The 19,215-nt window shown below is 43.1% G+C and overlaps 1 protein-coding gene, 1 long non-coding RNA gene and 1 pseudogene across 3 annotated transcripts in view; 1 reads left to right on the top strand and 2 right to left on the bottom strand.

Annotated features, from left to right (window-relative positions):
* Positions 1 to 9,719, bottom strand: part of LOC101271792 (solute carrier family 2, facilitated glucose transporter member 3) — a 76,267-nt gene extending 66,548 nt beyond the window's left edge. Inside the window, exon 1 of the mRNA XM_049694888.1 lies at positions 9,666 to 9,719. Within this exon, the coding sequence (XP_049550845.1) occupies positions 9,666 to 9,686 (21 nt within the window). The 5' untranslated portion in view covers positions 9,687 to 9,719. The remainder of the gene's footprint in view (positions 1 to 9,665) is intronic.
* LOC117196336 (uncharacterized) lies at positions 387 to 13,694 on the top strand. Of its 2 annotated transcripts, XR_007470337.1 has the most exons (3): positions 387 to 955; positions 1,709 to 13,128; positions 13,330 to 13,694. It is a non-coding gene; the product is annotated as an uncharacterized LOC117196336 (long non-coding RNA). The 2 variants fall into 2 exon arrangements; XR_007470336.1 differs by lacking the exon at positions 13,330 to 13,694 and having other exon boundaries at positions 1,709 to 13,131.
* Positions 13,695 to 16,266: 2,572 nt separating this feature from the next.
* Positions 16,267 to 16,569, bottom strand: LOC105748479 (acylphosphatase-1-like; annotated as a pseudogene).
* Between the last annotated feature and the right edge of the window lie 2,646 nt (positions 16,570 to 19,215).

Genomic DNA, 19,215 nt, shown 5'->3' with positions numbered 1-19,215 from the left:
ATTTCCAGGATCCCCTGTCCTTTTTCACACTTAGCTGATAATCTCATTTCTTATTTCTTTGAAAAACTAAAGAAATTTCTCATCTTCCTACTTCCCTACCAAATCGAATTTGACTGAATCAGTATCCACACACTCAGTTTGCTTCTTGTTGAAATAGACTGATTGTCTAACATCTCCTAAGGCTAGCCCATCCACCACAGAACTGGATCCCTTTACCTCTGACCTTACTCAAGAATTTTGTCCTAAAAGCATTCCCCTTATATCATCAAATTTTCCTTTTCTACCAGATCCATATCATAATGTCTCTTAACAACACTCTCCCTTAGATAAAGACAAACTTCAGAAAAGTAGATACTTCTGGCATGGCAAGAAGCTAGAGGAGAATCTTACAATACATACAAGATATGATTTCTTAAGCAGGGTGGGTATCAAGGTGTTCATCTGCGAAATTCTTGCCTTGTTCACAAAGACAATGCTGAAGGCGAAGGAAGCAGCGCTGAAAGGCATCCACACACTGCGCCTCTGAAGGCAACCCAATATCCCTGGAAGAGCGCCCTCCGGGAGAAACGAGCTCGACCACTATGCCATCATCAAGCCCCCCTGACCTGGGTCAGCCATGAAGAAGACAGAAGACAACGACATACTTGTGTTCATTGTGGAGGCCAAGGCCAACAAGCACCAGATCAAACAGGCTGTGAAGAAGCTCTGTGACACCTACATGGCCCAAGGTCAACTCCCTGATCAGGCCTGATGGACAGAAGAAGGCCTGTGTCCGACTGGCTACTGACTATGATGCTTTAGAGGTTGCCAACAAAATTAGGATCATCTAACCTGAGTCCAGCTGATTAATTCTAAATATAAAATTTTTTCACCATAAAAAATTCTTATAATACACCCATTCCTTCAGAGTAATGAAAGAAATAATTCTTCTCTTGACCTCAAGTCCCTTCTCAAGGTAAGCGCCCCTTTAATGTAAATTCCTCCAATTCCTCAAACCATTCTCTATTAAACCTATTCCAATTAGGCTTTTGTCCCTCCTGCTCTGTTTGAACGAATCCTATCAAGGTCCTCAGCGAACTCCATCTTATCAAATCCAAGGGTCAATTCTCTATCATTCTAACCTGACCGCTCCAAAACATCTGACAAAACTCATCACTCTCTCCTTGTTCGAGTAAATTTCTTCCCTTGGCTTTTCATACACCAATTTGCTCTGGTTTCTCATTTGTCTTACTGCCTTTTATCAGCATTTCTAAATGCTGGAATGTTCCCAAAGTTCAATCCTTAAGACACTTTTCTACAAACACTCACTCCCTGGGTTCCCTCCTCCAGGCCCATGGCTTTAAATACCATTTACATCAAATCTCAGACTCCAGTTGGACCTGGTCTTTAGGCTGTAGACTTGGATGTCTCCACATGGAGGGCCAATGAGAATCTCAAAGCCAGGAGTGCCCCAGGCTCCTGGTCTCTCCTCTCCTAACTTGTTCTTCCTCCAATTTCCTACCTCAGTTGCTTAAGCTAAAAGATCAAGGAACTAATATTGACTTCCGTAGGACGCTTGAACCCCATGCCCGGTTCATTAGCAAGTCCTGCCTGTCGAATCTAGCAGTTTTTACTACCCCTTACTACCACCGTTGTGCAAGTCACCGTTATCTCTACCAATACAACAGCAAATAACTGATCTCTCTGCTTCTACGTTTGCCCCCTACAGTGCATTCTCCCACTCACAGAAACAGTGATCTTAAAAACATAAATCTGCACTTACTTGTCCCCTGGTCGGAATCCTTCCAGTGGCCTTCCAACATATTCAGAAAAAAAAAAAAAAGGTAAGCATCTCATCATGGACTACCGGGCACTACCTGATCTGCTCTGGGCTGTCTCCCCACCTCACTTCCTGCCACTCTTCTCCGGATGCAGCACACTCCTTCCCTGCTGTTCTTTGAATGCATGGGCCAAATGCACCCTACCCCGTTTTTGGTTGTCGTTAATTTTTTTTTCCTTAACTTTTTGAGATAATTATAGATTCACAGGTAGTTAGAAATAATACAGAAATCCCGTTATGTTCCTCACCCAGTTTCCCCTAATGGCAACATCTTGCATAACACAGTCACAATATCACAACCAGGGAACTGATACTGATAAGTCTACTCACCTTATTCAGATTTTGACAGTTTTACATACACTCACTTATGTGTGTGTGTTTAGTTCTACGTAATTTTTTTTTTTTTTCGGTATGCGGGCCTCTCGCTGCTGTAGCCTCTCCCGTTGTGGAGCACAGGCTCCGGACGCGCAGGCTCAGTGGCCATGGCTCACGGGCCCAGCCGCTCCGCGGCATGTGGGATCTTCCCGGACCGGGGCACGAACCCGTGTCCCCTGCATCGGCAGGCGGACTCTCAACCACTGCGCCACCAGGGAAGCCCAGTTCTACGTAATTTCATCACTTGTGTAAGTTCTTATGACCACCATCCCGGTCAAGATACAAAATATCAGTAGCTCTATCAGAAGGATACCTCCGAGGAGGAGGAGAAGGCAGAGGAGGAGGAGGAGGGTCCCTCGTGCTTCTTTTTATAGCCGGTCATCTCTGGCCCCGAGTCCCAACCGGTGGCAACCCTTAATCTGTCCTCCATCTCTATAATTTTGCCATTTAAAAATGTATATATAAAGAAAAACAAAAGAAAAAAATGTATATAAATGGGACCTATTTTAGTTTGGGCTGCCATAACAGAGTAGTATAGACCGGGTGACTTAAACCACATTTATTGCTCACAGTTCTGAAGGCTGGAAGTCCAGGATCAAGGTGCTAGCATGGTTGGGTTCTAGTTAAGGTCCTTTTCCTGGTTTTCAGACAGGCATCTTCTCACTGTGTCCTCACACAGCAGAGGAAGACTGAGTTAGTTCTCTGGCTTCTTATTTATTTATTTATTTATTTTTGGCTGCGTTGGGTCTTCGTTTCTGCGCGCGGGCTTTCTCTAGTTGCGGTGAGCAGGGGCTACCCTTCATTGCGGTGCGTGGGCTTCTCATTGCGGTGGCTTCTCTTGTTGCAGAGCACGGGCTCTAGGTGCGTAGGCTTCAGTAGTTGTGGTGCACGGGCTTAGTTGCTCCGCGGCATATGGGATCCTCCCGGACCAGGGCTCGAACTCATGTCCCCTGCACTGGCAGGCAGATTCTTAACCACTGTGTAACCAGGGAAGTCTGTCTGGCTTCTTTTTTTTTTTTGCGGTATGCAGGCCTCTCACTGCTGTGGCTTCTCCCGTTGCGGAGCACAGGCTCCAGACGCTCAGGCTCAGCGGCCATGGCTCACGGGCCCAGTCACTCCGTGGCATGCAGGATCTTCCCGGACCGGGGCACGAACCCGTGTCCCCTGCATCGGCAGGCGGACTCTGAACCACTGCGCCACCAGGGAAGCCCTGGTTTCTTTTATAAAGACACTCATCCCATCCATAAAGGCTCCATCCTCATGACCTAATTACCTACCAAAGTCCCCATCTTCAAATACCATCACATTTGGGATTAGATTTCAACTTAATGAATTTTGAGGGAACACAAACATACAGTCCATAACAAGATCACATAACATGTAACCTTTTGAGGTTGCTTCTTTTCACTTAGCATAATTTCCTTGAGACCCATCCAAGTTGTTGTATGTATCAGTAGTTTGTTCCTTTTTATTGCTGAGTAGTATTCTATGGTAGGAATGTACCATAGTTTGTTAACCTTTCATCAACCTAAGGACAATTAGGTTGTTTCTAGATTTTGGCTCTGACAAATAAAGCTGCTATAAACCTTCAAGTACAGGTTTTTTATGATTACGTTTTTATTTCTCTGGGATAAATGCCCAAGACTGCAATTGCTGGGTGATATGGTAAGTGCATGTTTAGTTTTGTAAGAAACTGTCATATTCTATACCAGAGTCGTTGCACCATTTTATACTTTCACCAGTAATATATGAAGGATCCAGCTCTTCTGCATGCTTGCCAGAAAATGGGGTTATTATTTTTCATTTTAGCCATTCTGAAAGGCACGTGGTTGTACCTACTGTGGCCTTAATTTACATTTCCCTAGTGGCTAACGATGTTGAGCATCCTTTCATGTGCTTGTCCTCTGTATAATTTCTTCATTGAAATGTCTGCTCAATGTCTTTTGCCCATTTTATTAACTGTTGATTTTTTTTAATAACAGCTTTATTGAGATGTAACTCACATATTATACAATTCACCATTTAAAGTGTACGATTCAGTGGTTTTTAGTATATTCACAGGGTTGTGCAACAACCACCATCACAATTAACTGTAGAACACTTTCATCACGCCCAAAAGAAAATCCTCACCCGTTAGCAGTCACTCTCCGATTTCCCCCAAACTCCCAGGCTTGGGCAACCACTAGTCTACTCTTTATCTTCATAGATTTGCCTACTCTAGACATGTCATATAAATGAAATCAAATAATATGTGGTCTTTTGTGACTGGCTTCTTCTACTTAGTACAATATAATGTTTTCAAGATTCATCCATGTTGTAGCATGTATCGGTACTTTATCTCTTTTTATTGTTAAATAATATTCCATTTTAGGGAGTTCCCTGGTAGTCCAGTGGTCAGGACTCTGCGCTTCCACTGCCGACGGCTGGAGTTTGTTCCCTGGTTGGTGAACTAAGATCCCGCAAGCCATGCGGTACAGCCAAAAAAAAAATTCCATTTTATTGGACATACCACATTTCATTTATCCGAGCATCAGTGGATAGACATTTGGGTTGTTTCCACTATTATGAATAATGCTGCTATGAGCACTCAAGTCAAGTTTTTGTGTGGACATATGTTTTCATTTCTCTTGGGTACACCTAGGAGTGGAATTTCTGGGTTGTAGGGTAACTCTATGTTTAGCTTTTTGAGAAACTGCCATCTGTACCATTTTACATTCCTACCAGCACTGTATCAGGGTTTCGATTTCTCCACACCCTCGCCAAAGCATTCCAGTATCTGTATTTTCAATTATAGACAACCTAGTGAGTGTGAGGTAATATTTCATTGTGATTTCCGATGTGCATTTCTCTAATGGCTAATGGTACTGGGCATCATTTCATGTGCTTATTGGCCATTTTTATATCTTCTTCTGAGAAATGTCTACACAGATCCTTTGCCCATTTAAAAAATTGGGTTATTTGTCTTTTTATTATTGAATTGTAATAGTCTTTATATATTCTAGATACAAGTCCCTTATCATATACATGATTTGCCAAAATTATCTCCCATTCCGTGCCTTTTCATTTTTTTTTTAATTAATTAACTTATTTACTTATCTTTGGCTGCGCTGGGTCTTCGTTGCTGCGCGCAGGCTTTCTCTGGTTTCGGAGAGCAGGGGCTACTCTTCGTTGTGGTGCACGGGCTTCTCATTGCGGTGGCTTCTCTTGTTGTGGAGCATGGTCTCTAGAGCGCAGGCTCAGTAGTTGTGGTGCACGGGCTTAGTTGCTCTGCGGCATGTGGGAACTTCCTGGACCAGGAATTGAACCCATGTCCCCTGCATTGGCACGCAGATTCCCAACCACTGCGCCACCAGGGAAGCCCCTCTTTTCACTTTCTTGATGGTGTCCTTTGACGTCCAAAAGTTTTTAACCTTGATTATGTCCAACATATCTATTTTTTTCATTTGTTACTCATACTTTTGGTGTCATATCTAAGAAACTGTTGCCTAATCCAAGACCATAAATGTTTATATCTGTGTGTTCTTCTAAGAGTTCTATGGTTTTAGCTCTTAAACTTAGGTCTTTGATCCATTTTGAGTTCCTTTTTGTATATGGTATGAGGTAAGGGTCTAATTTCACTCTTCTGCAGGTGGCTATCCAGTTGACCCTGTAACATTTGTTGAAAACACTATTCTCCCCCATTGAATGGTCTTGCCATCCTTGTTGAAAAATCAGTTGAACACGGGTGCATGGGATTTATTTGAGTACTCTCAATTCTATTCCATTGATCTATATGTCTAACTTTATGCTAATACCACACTGTCTTGATTATAGTTTACTGTTGAGTTTTGTTGAAAGGGCTTTTTATTTTCTAGATGCAAGTCCTTTGTCAGTATGTGCTTTGCAAATATTGTTTCTGTGGCCTATCTTTTCACTCTCTTTATAGGGTCTTTTGCAGAGCAAAAGCTTTTAATTTTAGTGAGGCCCTATCTATCTATCTATCTATCTATCTATCTATCTATCTAGGCCTGTGCTTTTGATGTCAAGCCTCTGCCTGTTTTTGTAAATAAAATGTCATTGTAACACACCATGCCTACCTCCTTACGTAATGTCTGTGGCTGCTTTCGTAGCCATGTTGAATAGTTGTAACAGAGACCACATGGCCCACAAAGCCTAAAACAGTTACTATCTGGCTCTTTACAGAAGAGGTTCTTGACCCGCTGCTCTAATCTGCTAAACCTTTACACTCCAGGGCCCTTACACACTCGCTCTGTCTGAAACACTCTTTCCTTGGATCTCCTTCTCACGGCTGGCTCTCCAGTGTTATTCTGGCTTCTGCTCAAATTTACCTTAGAGAGGCCTTCCATGACCATATTATTTAGAATACGCAACCCTCCCCATCGTTCCACCATCTACTCCCTTACTTTATTTTTCTTCATAGAATTTATCACTTCCTTCACTAGAATAAGCTCCATGAGGGCAGTCTCAGGCACCAACAGTGCCTGTCATATAATATCACTCAAGAAATACTTGAATAAATAAGTGAGTCACAGAGAACTATGTGGAAACCACCTCTTTCCAGGAAAAATAACTCTTGATATTTATTATCCCATAAACTATTTTGTCAGAGGAACAATACTTGAATGAAAGAACAATAGGTCTGATTCCCTTCATGAACTGTATAATGATGTTTATGTGTCATTTTACCTCCATGGCATTCCCTAACATATCGAGCTAAAGAGTTACCTACGGCTGGAGAGCAAGGATGTTTGAAAGTCTTTACATTTGTTTTCTAACTCTGTATTCCTTCCTGATCTCCTCTTGAGCCTGAACTGAAATTCAATGGGTCGATAATAATGTAGGTTATCTGTTTCACACTACAATTGATTTCTCCTGATTGCTCTTGAATTCTGAACTCTTGATCTGTCTGTAGGGGAACAATGTAGAACAGAGGAAAGGAAAGAGAGCTTCGGCGTAAAGATACTGGTCACAGGCCAGCTCTAGCACTAGTTATGTGACCTTAAAAACATATCTCAAGATCTTAAACCTTGTTTTCAGATAGTAACATCTGCCTCACGAATAAATGTATGTAAATAATAATTAATTCCCAATTATTTAACATCTTCTATATGCCAATGTGAGATTATATATATATCTGTCCCTGGTTCCTGGCATAGAGCTCTTAAAACCCTTGTAATTTCCTGAGTCATAAGAACACTGGGAACATCTCTCATTCTAATAATTGTCTTTGACCAGGTCCCTGACACAGGGCTCCTGAAACGCTTGTAAATTCCTAAGTGATAAGAGCACTAGGAACATCTTTTGTTCTGATGAGGTGAGTGTCGATGGGCTCCTGGATGGGGGCTGGTCACCAGCAAGACCAAGCTGTGATTAGAAGCTTGGAATTATCAGCCCACCCCTCGTCCTCCAGAACGGGGAGAGGGGCTGGAAATGGAGTTAATAATTGATCGTGTCTGTGTGAGGAGGCCTCCATAAAATCCCAATAGTAGGAGGTTTGGAAAGTTTCCAGGTTGGGAAACACCTCACACCGGGAGGGTGACGCACCTCAACTCCATGGGGACGGAAGCTCCTACGCTCAGGACCCTCCCAGACCCTGCCCTATGTATTTCTTTATCTGGTTGTTCATCTGTATCCTTTATCATATCTTTTAATAAACTGGTAGACATAAGTGTTTCCCTGCGGTCTGTGATCCATTTTAGCAAATTAATGGAACCCAAGGAGGGGGTCATTGTAACCTCTGATCTATAGCTGGTTGGTCAGAAGCACAGGTGATAACCTGGGCTTGCAACCAGTGTCTGAAGTATGTGTGGGTCGGGACAGCAGCAGTCTTGTGGGACTGAGACCTTTACTTGTGGGACCTGGTTAGACAGTGTCAGAATTGAGTTAAATTTTAGGACATCCAGTTGGAGCCACAGAGAATTGCTTGGTGTGCAGAAAAACTGAGATTTTTTTCCTTTACAGCCAAATACTTTGCTAAGTGCTGAGAATATATTATCTAATTTGTCACAATAATCAGCAAAGATCGATGTCATCCAAAGAGTTAATTATAGTGTCTGGCTAATAGGTATAAAATAGGACAAACTTTCACAGCCATTTGCATCTGGCTATGTCAAAATGGCCTTGTCAAAAGTAAAATCACTGGTTTTTTGTTTTTCGTCTTTGTTGGGGTACAGTTGATGGAAAATCACTGTTTTTAATGCCAGTAACAACAGCAACAACTATCTTAAACCTTTGCTTATCCTTAATTCCCACTAAAATTCTGGGGACTGTGTCGTTTAATTTCTCTATTATTGAGATGTTTCGCAGGCACGTACTTCTTTTTTAATAAAACCACCACCACGACGGCGATATACGATATCTTAATAATGATAAGGTTGGCATAATTAGGAAGCCCACAAATAAGAGAGGTAGACTACCCTATGATTTTTGAAATGGAAAAACACAGTAGTATCCAATCTTAAGTAGTCAAATCTAATTATTAAATAATTATGCAGCAGGGGGAGCTCGGTGGGAGCTGGGGTGGACAGGAGGCACAGTGGCTTTGCTCACCATTGGTAAAGCGTTGAACACATTTTAAAAAAGGATCACTCCTTGATTTCTGTGTCTCACACCTTGTCCTCACAGTGTTTCCACCAATGTCTTTCCAAAATAGCCTTAACAACTGTCATGTAGACCTACCATCTTTAAAAATGTATTGACTTTTAAGATTTTCCAAAAAATGCTATGTTTTGGAAAATGTGCTAAGGAAGAGCAATTGCCCGCCTTGTTCTTCCCCCAGCTCTGCTTTCCTTAGTTTGACCAATAAAAAAATTGGGAAAGAATCTGGCAGTCTGATAAGACCGCCATTCAAGATCCCAGTGAATTCCCTGAGAAGGAGCTTATTTAAAGTCTTTCTGGATAGATCACATGGGCTAAACCCTTGGCTTCAGGCAATATGTGATTTAGTCACCAGATGAAGCCTACCCTGTCCCTATCCCAGGCCAAAGGGTCATAAATTCTTTAATATCTTTTTGTGACTCTTCATCACAGTGCTTTGCAAGTAATATGACTCAGTAACACTTTAGAGTCGGCTCTATAAGAAGAGTTCTTATCATGGTGCAAATTCAGCTATGATTCTTCACACCTATATAGTCATGGCAGTTTTTAAGGTAATTCCCTCTCGTCCAGTTGTGTATAATTTTACCGAGGCCTGTTTGCAATTACAATGCTGAACATGGATATTTTATCATTTTTATTATTCTTGATGTTAAAGCACAAAATGCCACACATGGCAAATACTAATTAATTGTGAATAAAAATAATATGGGAATGTACCGAGTCTATTGGCTGCAATAGTCTCTCCCACCACCACTTATGTAGGTCCGCGTTAATAAGACAACAAAAGTTTAGGGAAACGACAGGTATTGAGATTACTAACATAACTATGACAAAACAAGCTGATACCAATCTGACATAAATTCTTAATACTCACATCCTGTTTGTTGCTCTCCATCTCTCTGCTATACTAAGAATTGACTCGCCCTCCAATTCTTCTTTAAGGTACTGCTTCCTGTAAATTGTAATTGGCTAGTTATTTATTTGCTTTATCTACTTAAGTTCCTTGAGAGATGAGGCTGTGTCAGCCCCCCGACCCACAGGCACACCAATAAGTACTTGTGGAAGTAGGTGAAACCTCATATAATTCTAGTGTCTTAGATTAACCCAATTCTGGGGTCCTCAACAAAGCTCTTTCCACTTGTTCAGTAGCCAGTGGGAAGAATTTTATCAAGTAAAGGGAGAGAAAACGGAAAGAGCTGAATATGGTGCAAAATGGAACCTCTATATTTTGAGTCATTGCTCTGTCACCAACTAGCACTGTTTCCCCATCAGCAAAAGGAGCAGGGATTAGGTGAACTTGCTGTCATAAAACTCTGTGATTTAATGTGGCTTATTTTGCCGTATAAAATTAATAAAATATTTGAAATAAAACACCTCCTCACAGCTTCACCTAAACATCATCAGAGAGCTGCAGTGGAGTCAGAAATCAGGACTCTGCTTAGCCAGTTATCAAGTCCGAGTGTTTCCTCCTTGACCAACTCTCCTGACTTGGATGCATAGTTGGGGATCAGCTGAGATGTATGGTGAAACACTAGTGTTATCTCCTGAGTTTATTAGGAGGAAGGGGAGAATTAGGACAGACCATTCCTTTGACTATTCCACAGCCTCCTTATTACCCTTTCCTTTTCATTTCTCTCTGCAGCCCCTGCCCCCCAGTGTCTCTCCTTTCCTCTGTCTGCTAGTTCTTGGCTTCCAGGTCATCATCATTCGGGGAGAAAATAAAAACCCAAAACCTCTACAACTCTTCTAACTCAAATAAATATACTTTTCTTTAAAAGTAAGGTGCTATACTTGCAGTGAATGAATGAATGAGCCATAATTTTCTAAGGAAATTCCAATTTTCATCTTTCAAAAACCTACAGAGTTATCATTTGCATAGCACTTAAACTCCTGGTAGGTATCTTTCAAGGCCAGCACAGTTCCCTTTGCCTGGATGGTTTTTCTACGGCTCTCACTTTCTTCAGGTCTTTGGTCAAAAGGCACTTCCTCAGACCCATTCCTTCCCCCACCTGCCATTGAATATGCCAGTCCCCTCCCCATTTCTTACTACATATTTTCTTCATAAGATTTATCACTGTCTGGCATTTTATTACACATCCACGCATTTTCTTGTCTATCCCTTCCCTAGAGTATAACTCCAGGAAGGCAGGACCATTGCCCACGTCGTTCACTGTGAGGTCTCCAGCACCTGGAGCAGGGCTCGGACACGGTAGGTGCTCAGGAAATAACAAATATTCTCTCAAGTACTCTGAGGCTACGTGCTAGTTTCTCCTGAGCCCTAGGACCCGCTTCTCCCTTAGTCCCGCCCAACCGTGAGTCACCACCCACCTCTACCCGAGCCCAGCTCGGAAGCTCGTCCTCCCGCCTGCCAGCCACAGGGACAGCGCTGCGCACCCACCACCGGGACCGGGCAACGGCGGTTGGGCCCGGCGGCTCCGCTCAACCGCCCATCTCCGGGCTCACCCACGCCTCTCCGCTGGTCCCAGGAGGCCACGCCCGGGGGTGACAGCGATGCCGCCACTGCGCTTCCGCCCGCCCGGCTGCGCGGCCGTTAGGTCCCCCGCGCAGCTACGAGATGCCCAGGATTCTGTTTTGAACGATCCGTTGATGTGGGAGGAAAACGTGACTCGTGGGTCCGGCTGCCTCCGTTAAGCAGGACGCAGGCAGCCACCCCTGGCGTGAGCAGGGCTCGCGCTCTTGAGTCCCCACAACCGCTGCCCCAGTCCTACTCTTCACCTTCGCGCCAAACTGACCGGCCGGGCCGCAGCCCACCTCGCTCCCACCCGACGCCCAGGCATCTTCGAGAAGAGAGCGGGGAACGCTTTACGGGGAAACGACTCAGGGCCCCACCATCCTTGATGCCGCCGTTAAGAGGGTGTTAACATTTCTGCTTTAAGAGATACCGGTTCCCTCTCAGCGCCTCCGCGCCCCGGGGGTGTTGCCCTCAGACAACTCTGCGGGGTGGGCCGGGGTCGAGGCTGAGAAGGCAGAGGGCAATTTCTAGTGGTTCTTTTGGACCCGGTGGCTCTTTTCTAATGAAAAGCCCCAAATGTCTTTCCTTCCACCTCCTGGAAAGGACTCTTTAAAATTTGGGGTTAGGAGTAATAAAGGTCGTCCCACGCTGCCTCGTGGGTGCTGTCCGGGGAGTGGTTGGTGGACAAGAGAGGGACCGGTGCTTTGGAGATTGTTCTCCCCTTTGTCCCCTACTAACTTGGAATTATTTAGGGCCTCATAGTGATAGCATGGCCTTTCAGCAAGGGCTGAGTCAGTAGTGACAAGGTTTTTTTTTAAAATGTCTGCATTACACTTCTCAAAAGGGAATATTCCCAGTGAGCAATAAACTCAGGAAAAAGGTGTGCATCTGAATTGGTCATATCAGGGAACTCCAAATTAAAACCACAGGAGATGCTACCATACACCCACTAGGATGGTTAAAATGAAGGAGGAGGAAAAGGAAAGAGAGAGAGAATGCCAAATACGGGAGGCCAGAACTTTCATACGTGGTTAATGGGGGTACAAGTTGATAAACTGGCGCACTTTGGAAAATATTTAGCAATATTTATTAAAACAGAACATGTGTATATAATGGAATGTTACTCAGCCATAAAAAAGAATGAAACAATGCCATTTGCAGCAACATGGATGGACCTGGAGATTATCATATGAAGTGAGGTAAGTCAGAGAAGGATAAATATTATATGATATCACTTATATGTGGAATCTTAAAAAAATGATAGAAGTGAACTTGTTTACGAAACAGAAATAGACTCACAGACATAGGAAACAAACTATGGTTACCAAAGGGGAAGTGGGGGGGATAAATTAGGAGTTTAGGATTAACATATACACACTACTATATATAAAATAAACAACAAGGACCTACTGTATAGCACAGGGAACTATACTCAATATCTTGTAATAACCTATAATGGAAAAGAATCTAAAAAATATATGTATGCATACTGAATCACTTTGCTCTACACCAGAAACACAACATTCTTCAATAAGAAACACAACTATACTTCAGTAAAAATTATTTTAAAAAAACCAGACAGAACATATGCCTGCCCTATGACCCAACAATTCCACCCCTAGATATATACTCAGTAGAAATGCATACACACGTTCATCAAAAAATAGGTATTAGAATGTTCATCTCAGCAGTATTCATAACAATGCCAGACTGGAAATAATCCAAATGTCCTTTAAGAGAAGAATGGATAATTACATTGTGTTATATTCACACAGTGGAATATTATACAGCAATGAGAGTGAATGTGCTATAGCAACCTGCAATTATATGGATGAATCTCACAAAGTTGAGTGGAAGAAACCAGGTAGGTTCAAAAACAGGCAAAACTAAGCTGTGGTGTCATAAATCTAAATCTGTGGTTACCCTTTGGGGGGTTGTGACTGGGAAGGGACACCAGGACTTCTGGGGTGTGTTCTGTGATTTTGTCAGGGTGCTGTTAACTTTGTAAAAACAATAATCAAACTGAGCATTTTTCCATATGTGTTTTACTTAAAAATCTTTTTAGTTAAGAAAAAAAAGGGACTTCCCTGGTGGTGCAGTGGTTAAGAATCTGCCAGCCAATGCAGGGGACACAGGTTTGAGCCCTGGTTCGGGAAGATCCCACATGCTGCAGAGCAACTAAGCCCTTGCGCCACAACTACTGAGCCTGCGCTCTATAGCCCGTGTGCCACAACTACTGAGCCTGCGTGCTGCTACTACTGAAGACCACACACCTAGAGCCTGTGCTCTGCAACAAGAGAAACTACCGCAATGAGAAGCCTGCGCACCATAACGAAGAGTAGCCCCCGCTTGCCGCAACTAGAGAAAGCCTGCGTGCAGCAACGAAGACCCAACAGATCCAAAAATAAATAAATAAAATAAATTTATTAAAAAAAGAAGAAAAAAGCCTTAACTATTATTAATTTGTCCAAGTTCTCCTCTATTCAATTCAACATACATTCATTTTATAGTCACTATATTAGTAAATAAGGCACTAGGAGGCACTGTGGAGTCCTGGAATGATGTCTCTGCCTCCCAGGAGTTCATCATCTAGGAGGTGTTACAAATAAAAGTCATTGCTTGGGCACAGTCTTTAATACTATACTGTTAGGGAAGTCCAAAATAATTCCCTTGGAAGAAAGTTGGGGAAAAGAATATGCATCTATGCAGAGTTTCTGAGTTAGAAGGGCTCTTAAGAGGCTCATGATTTCTCCGTGGGCAGGGACCAGGGTAATCAACTGTCTCACTTTCCCCAGGACTCAGGGGTTTCTCACAACAGGGGACTTTTAGCGCCAAACCCAAGATAGTCTTGGGCAACCTGGTATGGATGCACTCTAGCAGGGGCTGAGCCTGATTCATCTTTGAACTTGTTGAAGTTTCCAACATAAAGTCTGGGACATAGAATTGATTAATAAGCTCAATGAATATTTGTTGAAATGGGGGAAAATGTTAACAGAAATAAAGGCACCTGTTTATGTGATGCCAGTGGTTTTTTGGGAGCAGGAATTGTGCAAAATATGGGTTAGGGACAGGTTGAGGAGGGCTTTGAATGCCAAGCTGAATAGTGTGTTTTATATTTTACTGGTAGCCATGGAATGCTTTTGAACAAATACAGTGACATGAAAAAAAATCTGTGTTTCTCCTCATCAAATCTGGGTCACTGAACAGGACTAGATGGCCTAAGTAGGGTTGGCATAAGTCTACAAGTTGAGGTCCATGTAGAAGGTTATTAGGAGTCCAGAAAAAAAAGTTAAATAATAGACTTTCAGACCCTTAAGGGAACTAAGAGCTTCACTAATCTAATGCCTTCCTTATTTTTTAAAAAAATATATTTATTTATTTATTTGGCTGCATCGGGTCTTAGTTGTTGCATGCGGGATCTTTCATTGTGGCGCATGGGCTCCAGAGCGTGTGGGCTCTCTAGTTGTGGAGCACGGGCTCTAGAATGTGCGGGCTCAGTAGTTGTGGCCCGTGGGCTTAGTTGCCCCACAGCATATGGATCTTAGTTCTCAGACCAGGGATCAAACCTGCATCCCCTGCATCAGAAGGTGAATTGTTAACCACTGGACCACCAGGGAAGTCCCCTTCCTTATTTTTTAAATATCTTTTCTCATTATAGTAGTTCCCTCTTATCCATGGGGGATACTTTCCAAGACCCTCAACGGATGCCTGAAACCGCAGATTGTACCCAACCCTATATATACTGTGTTTTTTCCTATACATACATACATACACATGATAAAGATTAATTTATAAATTAGGCACAGTAAGAGATTAACAGCAGTAACTAACAATAAACTAGAACAGTTGTAACAACATACTGTAATAAAATGTATGTGAATGTGATACCATGACGGTACCCCTGATAGAGCAGCCTGCTGCCGAGTGAGTAATCAGCATCAATAAACCGGACCAAGGGATGATTCCCATCCCTGGCAGGACGAAATGGGATGGCTTGAGATTTCATGATGCTACTTAGAGTGGCGCACAATTTAAAACCTGTGGATTGTTTATTTCTGGAATTTTCCATGTAATATATTTTCAGACAGCGGTTGATCGTGGATGACTGAAACCTCAGAAGGTGAAAGTGCTAAGAGGGTACTACTGTATATGGTCCTTTTACAAACTGTTTCTTCCATACCTTTTTTCCCCCCTCCTTTCTTAAATGTTAATATTTATCTGTAATACTAATTTTAGTTTGCAATAAAGGAAGGCCCAGGGGTAAGGTGACTTGTCCAAGTTCATTCGGCAGGTCCTAAGCAGGTCCTGGTGTTTTTTCTGATTTTCCTGATGCCCAAGAGGCTATGACTCAGTGTCTCATGTTCTCACTAATCAAGATGCCAGTGGTTTATCTTTACTCACTGGAGGGCGTGGGCCTGTGGTGAGGAACAACAGCAGTTTTTTTTCCTTGAGATCTAGGTCTCTTCAGAGTTCTTTTTTTTTTTTTTTTTTGCGGTACGCGGGCCTCTCACTGTTGTGGCCTCTCCCGTTGCGGAGCACAGGCTCCGGACGCGCAGGCCCAGCGGCCATGGCTCACGGCCCCAGCCGCTCCGCGGCATGTGGGATCTTCCCGGACCGGGAGCACGAACCCGCGTCCCCTGCACCGGCAGGCGGATTCTCAACCACTGCGCCACCAGGGAAGCCTCACAGTTCTTTAAGTATATGAATTATTAACCTAAAAATAATATTGCATGTTTCCACATATTCATTTAACATTACTAAGAACAAAATGCCCTTTTCTCTCACAAACACAATTGCTTTTAAAGGTTCTAATGTGTTTTTGTTGATTAGAATTGTAGTTGTAATCCTCCCGTCATACATATAATATGCAATAATAATCAAATATCTGATACTAAAATAACTTACTGATAAATTCTAATACTGAACACAGAATAGTTCTATCTCTACTAACAATAAAAAGCAAAACCACTTAGTTTATCTTGGAAAATTTAAATTCTGGCCATTATTTTACAAGTTAGGAATCTGAGTAGTCCAACTATGAGATGCCTTTCTCATTGTAGAAGTTTGCTCTGTCGACGTGCGTTTGTTTTGGGATCCCCTCTTTTTCCAACCATCCCTGCATATGACGCACTTTGGAGATGCAACCTTGAAATTGCCCTCATACTGTGCCCTGGTCAGTATTCTGGACCCAGCCTCCAAATTCCAGCTTTTGCCCCTCAGCCTGAGTATATTTGCGGAAAAACACCCCGTGTGCCTTCCCCCCAGTTTCATAACCCACTGATATCAGGGTGTCCCCTTCTCATGCTCAAACCCTCCTCGCCCTCCTCTCACGCGGCGGGAACTACCCAGGCGACCACCATGCCAAAGGTTCCCCCAGCTGAGTAACCGACGCGCCGGAAGCCTAGACAATTCTTGAAAAAAATTTTAACATCCTCCCCCTCCCTGGGCCCACCCTCAATCCCACTTTGGCATAAGCAAGATATACCTTATTATGCTAGAATTATTTACAGCCTAGTAATAATTTTCCCATGGTACTTTTATTATTGCAAATACAGCTGCCTCTCGTTCCTCGTCTTATTTCTAAACTATGGCCATAACGATACTGAAGGGCTAGTATGATATACTCTCTTGTAAACTATCTGGCCTAGGAGATCCTGGAAAATCATAAAAAGATGGGATCACTTTGGATGAACAGAAGTTACCTGTTACTGAATCTTGACCCATAGCCCTTGCAGCTCTGCAGTGGGGACAGTTATAATACTGATGGGAAGTCCTTATTCTGGTCCCTCAATTTCAAAGCACAATTTTTAGACAGTGTTAGAGCTTTGCTGAAATGTAGCTGTAAGAAAAAGTCTGGACTAGGAAAGAAAAAAAAGGTCCATTTGTGCTGGGAAGCAAGGGAATTCCATAATTTACAGTATAGATGGCATCTCTCAACACTCTCAAATAGTCCTTCCTACCCTGGAATTGCAGATTGTAGGTTGAACACCTTATTTTTCATTCACTGGATGTAGAGGATATCTTTTCTCCAATTCCATCTATCTTTTCAATTTTCCTAGGAAGGTAGGTTGAGGGGAAATCTACTTTCAAATTTTAAATGCCTCAGGGTGTTAAGGAGAAAATGGTAGCATTTTCACAGATAGGTAGCTTCCTAGGTAGATCTGTGGGAGCAGATTTATCTTTCAATTTATGGCTGGAAAAACCCAGGTGGTGAGTGTGAAACATTTTTCCAGGATCATAAAATTGGCATATATACCTTTAAAAACATATTTTAAAGGTCTGGCATACTTTGTAAAAGTCTTCTCATTTTGGTTCGGTTCATAACCTGCCATGTATCAGACACTGCTAGACACTGGATATGCAACGATGAATAAAATACACTCCATATCCAAGCAGTTTTCTGTAATGTGATTAATGCCCTTCCTTCAGACAAACTTTTACAGTTTCCTTCACCTCCACGCAGCCTCTCCAATTATTTTGTGAATGGTTTCTTTAGGAACCCACCTGCCAGGATACTGTGATCCAGGGTCAGTCCTTAACTTTCTGTATGAGAACCTCGGTTTCCCCATCCTTCCCTAAAGGCAAGGCTAAACCCCACGCTTTTCCTTTCTTCTGTCTCTTTCATCCTTTTAGTATAAGTAAATGGGAAGTCTGGGACCAAAGGCTCATATGAATTTAATTATCACGTATATTTTAGAAAACCACGGTAGCCGCTAACTTCGCTGAGTAAACAGGAAACTATCGATCCCACGCAGGAAATGGCCTTGTTTGAGGGCAACGAAGGTTTCGCGGATTTCCCTTTCTCCTTCAGTTCCCTTCTAAACTCATTTCCGGGTTTCAATCCATTTGGTCCTTCACTACAATAGCAGACGCCGTCTCACTCTTCCCAATTCCACCGTAGACATCGTCTCTGAGAGAATGGCCAATTGGCCCTTCCCTTTCGTGGACATCTTTACGCCTTGTTTTACATCACGGCAAATCCCAACCAATCAGTAGTTGGGGTGGGAGGTACTAAAATAATCTTCACTTCCTTCCCAAACATCCGCCTCTCGCTTGCGTCATCCTGATAGATTACATACGTAGCCAATCAACAAGCAACCTTGGGCCCGGCCTACCTTAAACCCAATCAATTAAAATGAAGACGGAGAATTGGGCGGAGAATGGAAAACTTGCCCCCTCTTTTGGAAATGGTTTGAAGAGGTGCGTCCGGATCTCTTGAACTTAACAATTTTCGACCAACGATCACTGCATACTGCGTGTCTCAAACGCCCCAGTTCTGTTCCCCTTCGACCTCACCCCAAGATGAGCCCCACCCCTCATATCCCTCCCCCCGCTCGCCCCCCATTTCAGTAGAACACATTCCCATCCTGAATCATCAGGAAAGGATCCAAACCCCAAAGGCCCGTGTTTTACACGTTCCTCCCCGCGCCGGTAGAGTAGGGGGAAAGGGAGACCCTGCAGACCCCGGCGCCAATCTTTCCATTCAGTGTGTCTCTCCTCCCTTCCCCACGTTCCCGGGTCGGAGCTGACACGGGAGTGGGAGGAGCCGAGGGCCTGCTCGGCTTGGGGAGAGGCTAACGCTTCTTAAGGTGGCGCAGAGCTGTTAGGTGGCTGGGCCTCTAAACAACTGGGATGTGACGTCCTCCTGCCTCCCTACTTCGCTTCCCACGCAGTTTCTCGTCTCTGGTCCCCTAACCTTAGTCCTAGTCTTATTTTTAGAAAGAATAAACAGGTTAGGTAGGTAAACTAATGAAACTTACAATAATAAAGTTATGTAAAAGAAATACAAACCACGGAGAGAACTTTTCCTTTACGATGTAATCTCTTCTTCTGTGTTCTATTCTTTTCTTCCGAGATTACCTTTTAAAGTAGCCGCTAGAATTTTTCTGATGCGCAAATGTGGGCTCAGATTTTGTCTGATAAATATTTTTAAGTGAATCATTTGTATGTT

Source organism: Orcinus orca, chromosome 11 (genome assembly GCF_937001465.1).
Source record: "Orcinus orca chromosome 11, mOrcOrc1.1, whole genome shotgun sequence".
In the NCBI taxonomy this organism is placed as follows: Eukaryota; Metazoa; Chordata; class Mammalia; order Artiodactyla; family Delphinidae; genus Orcinus; species Orcinus orca.
The sequence above is the reverse complement of the archived record's forward strand: the minus strand, read 5'-3'. Positions and strand labels throughout refer to the sequence as shown.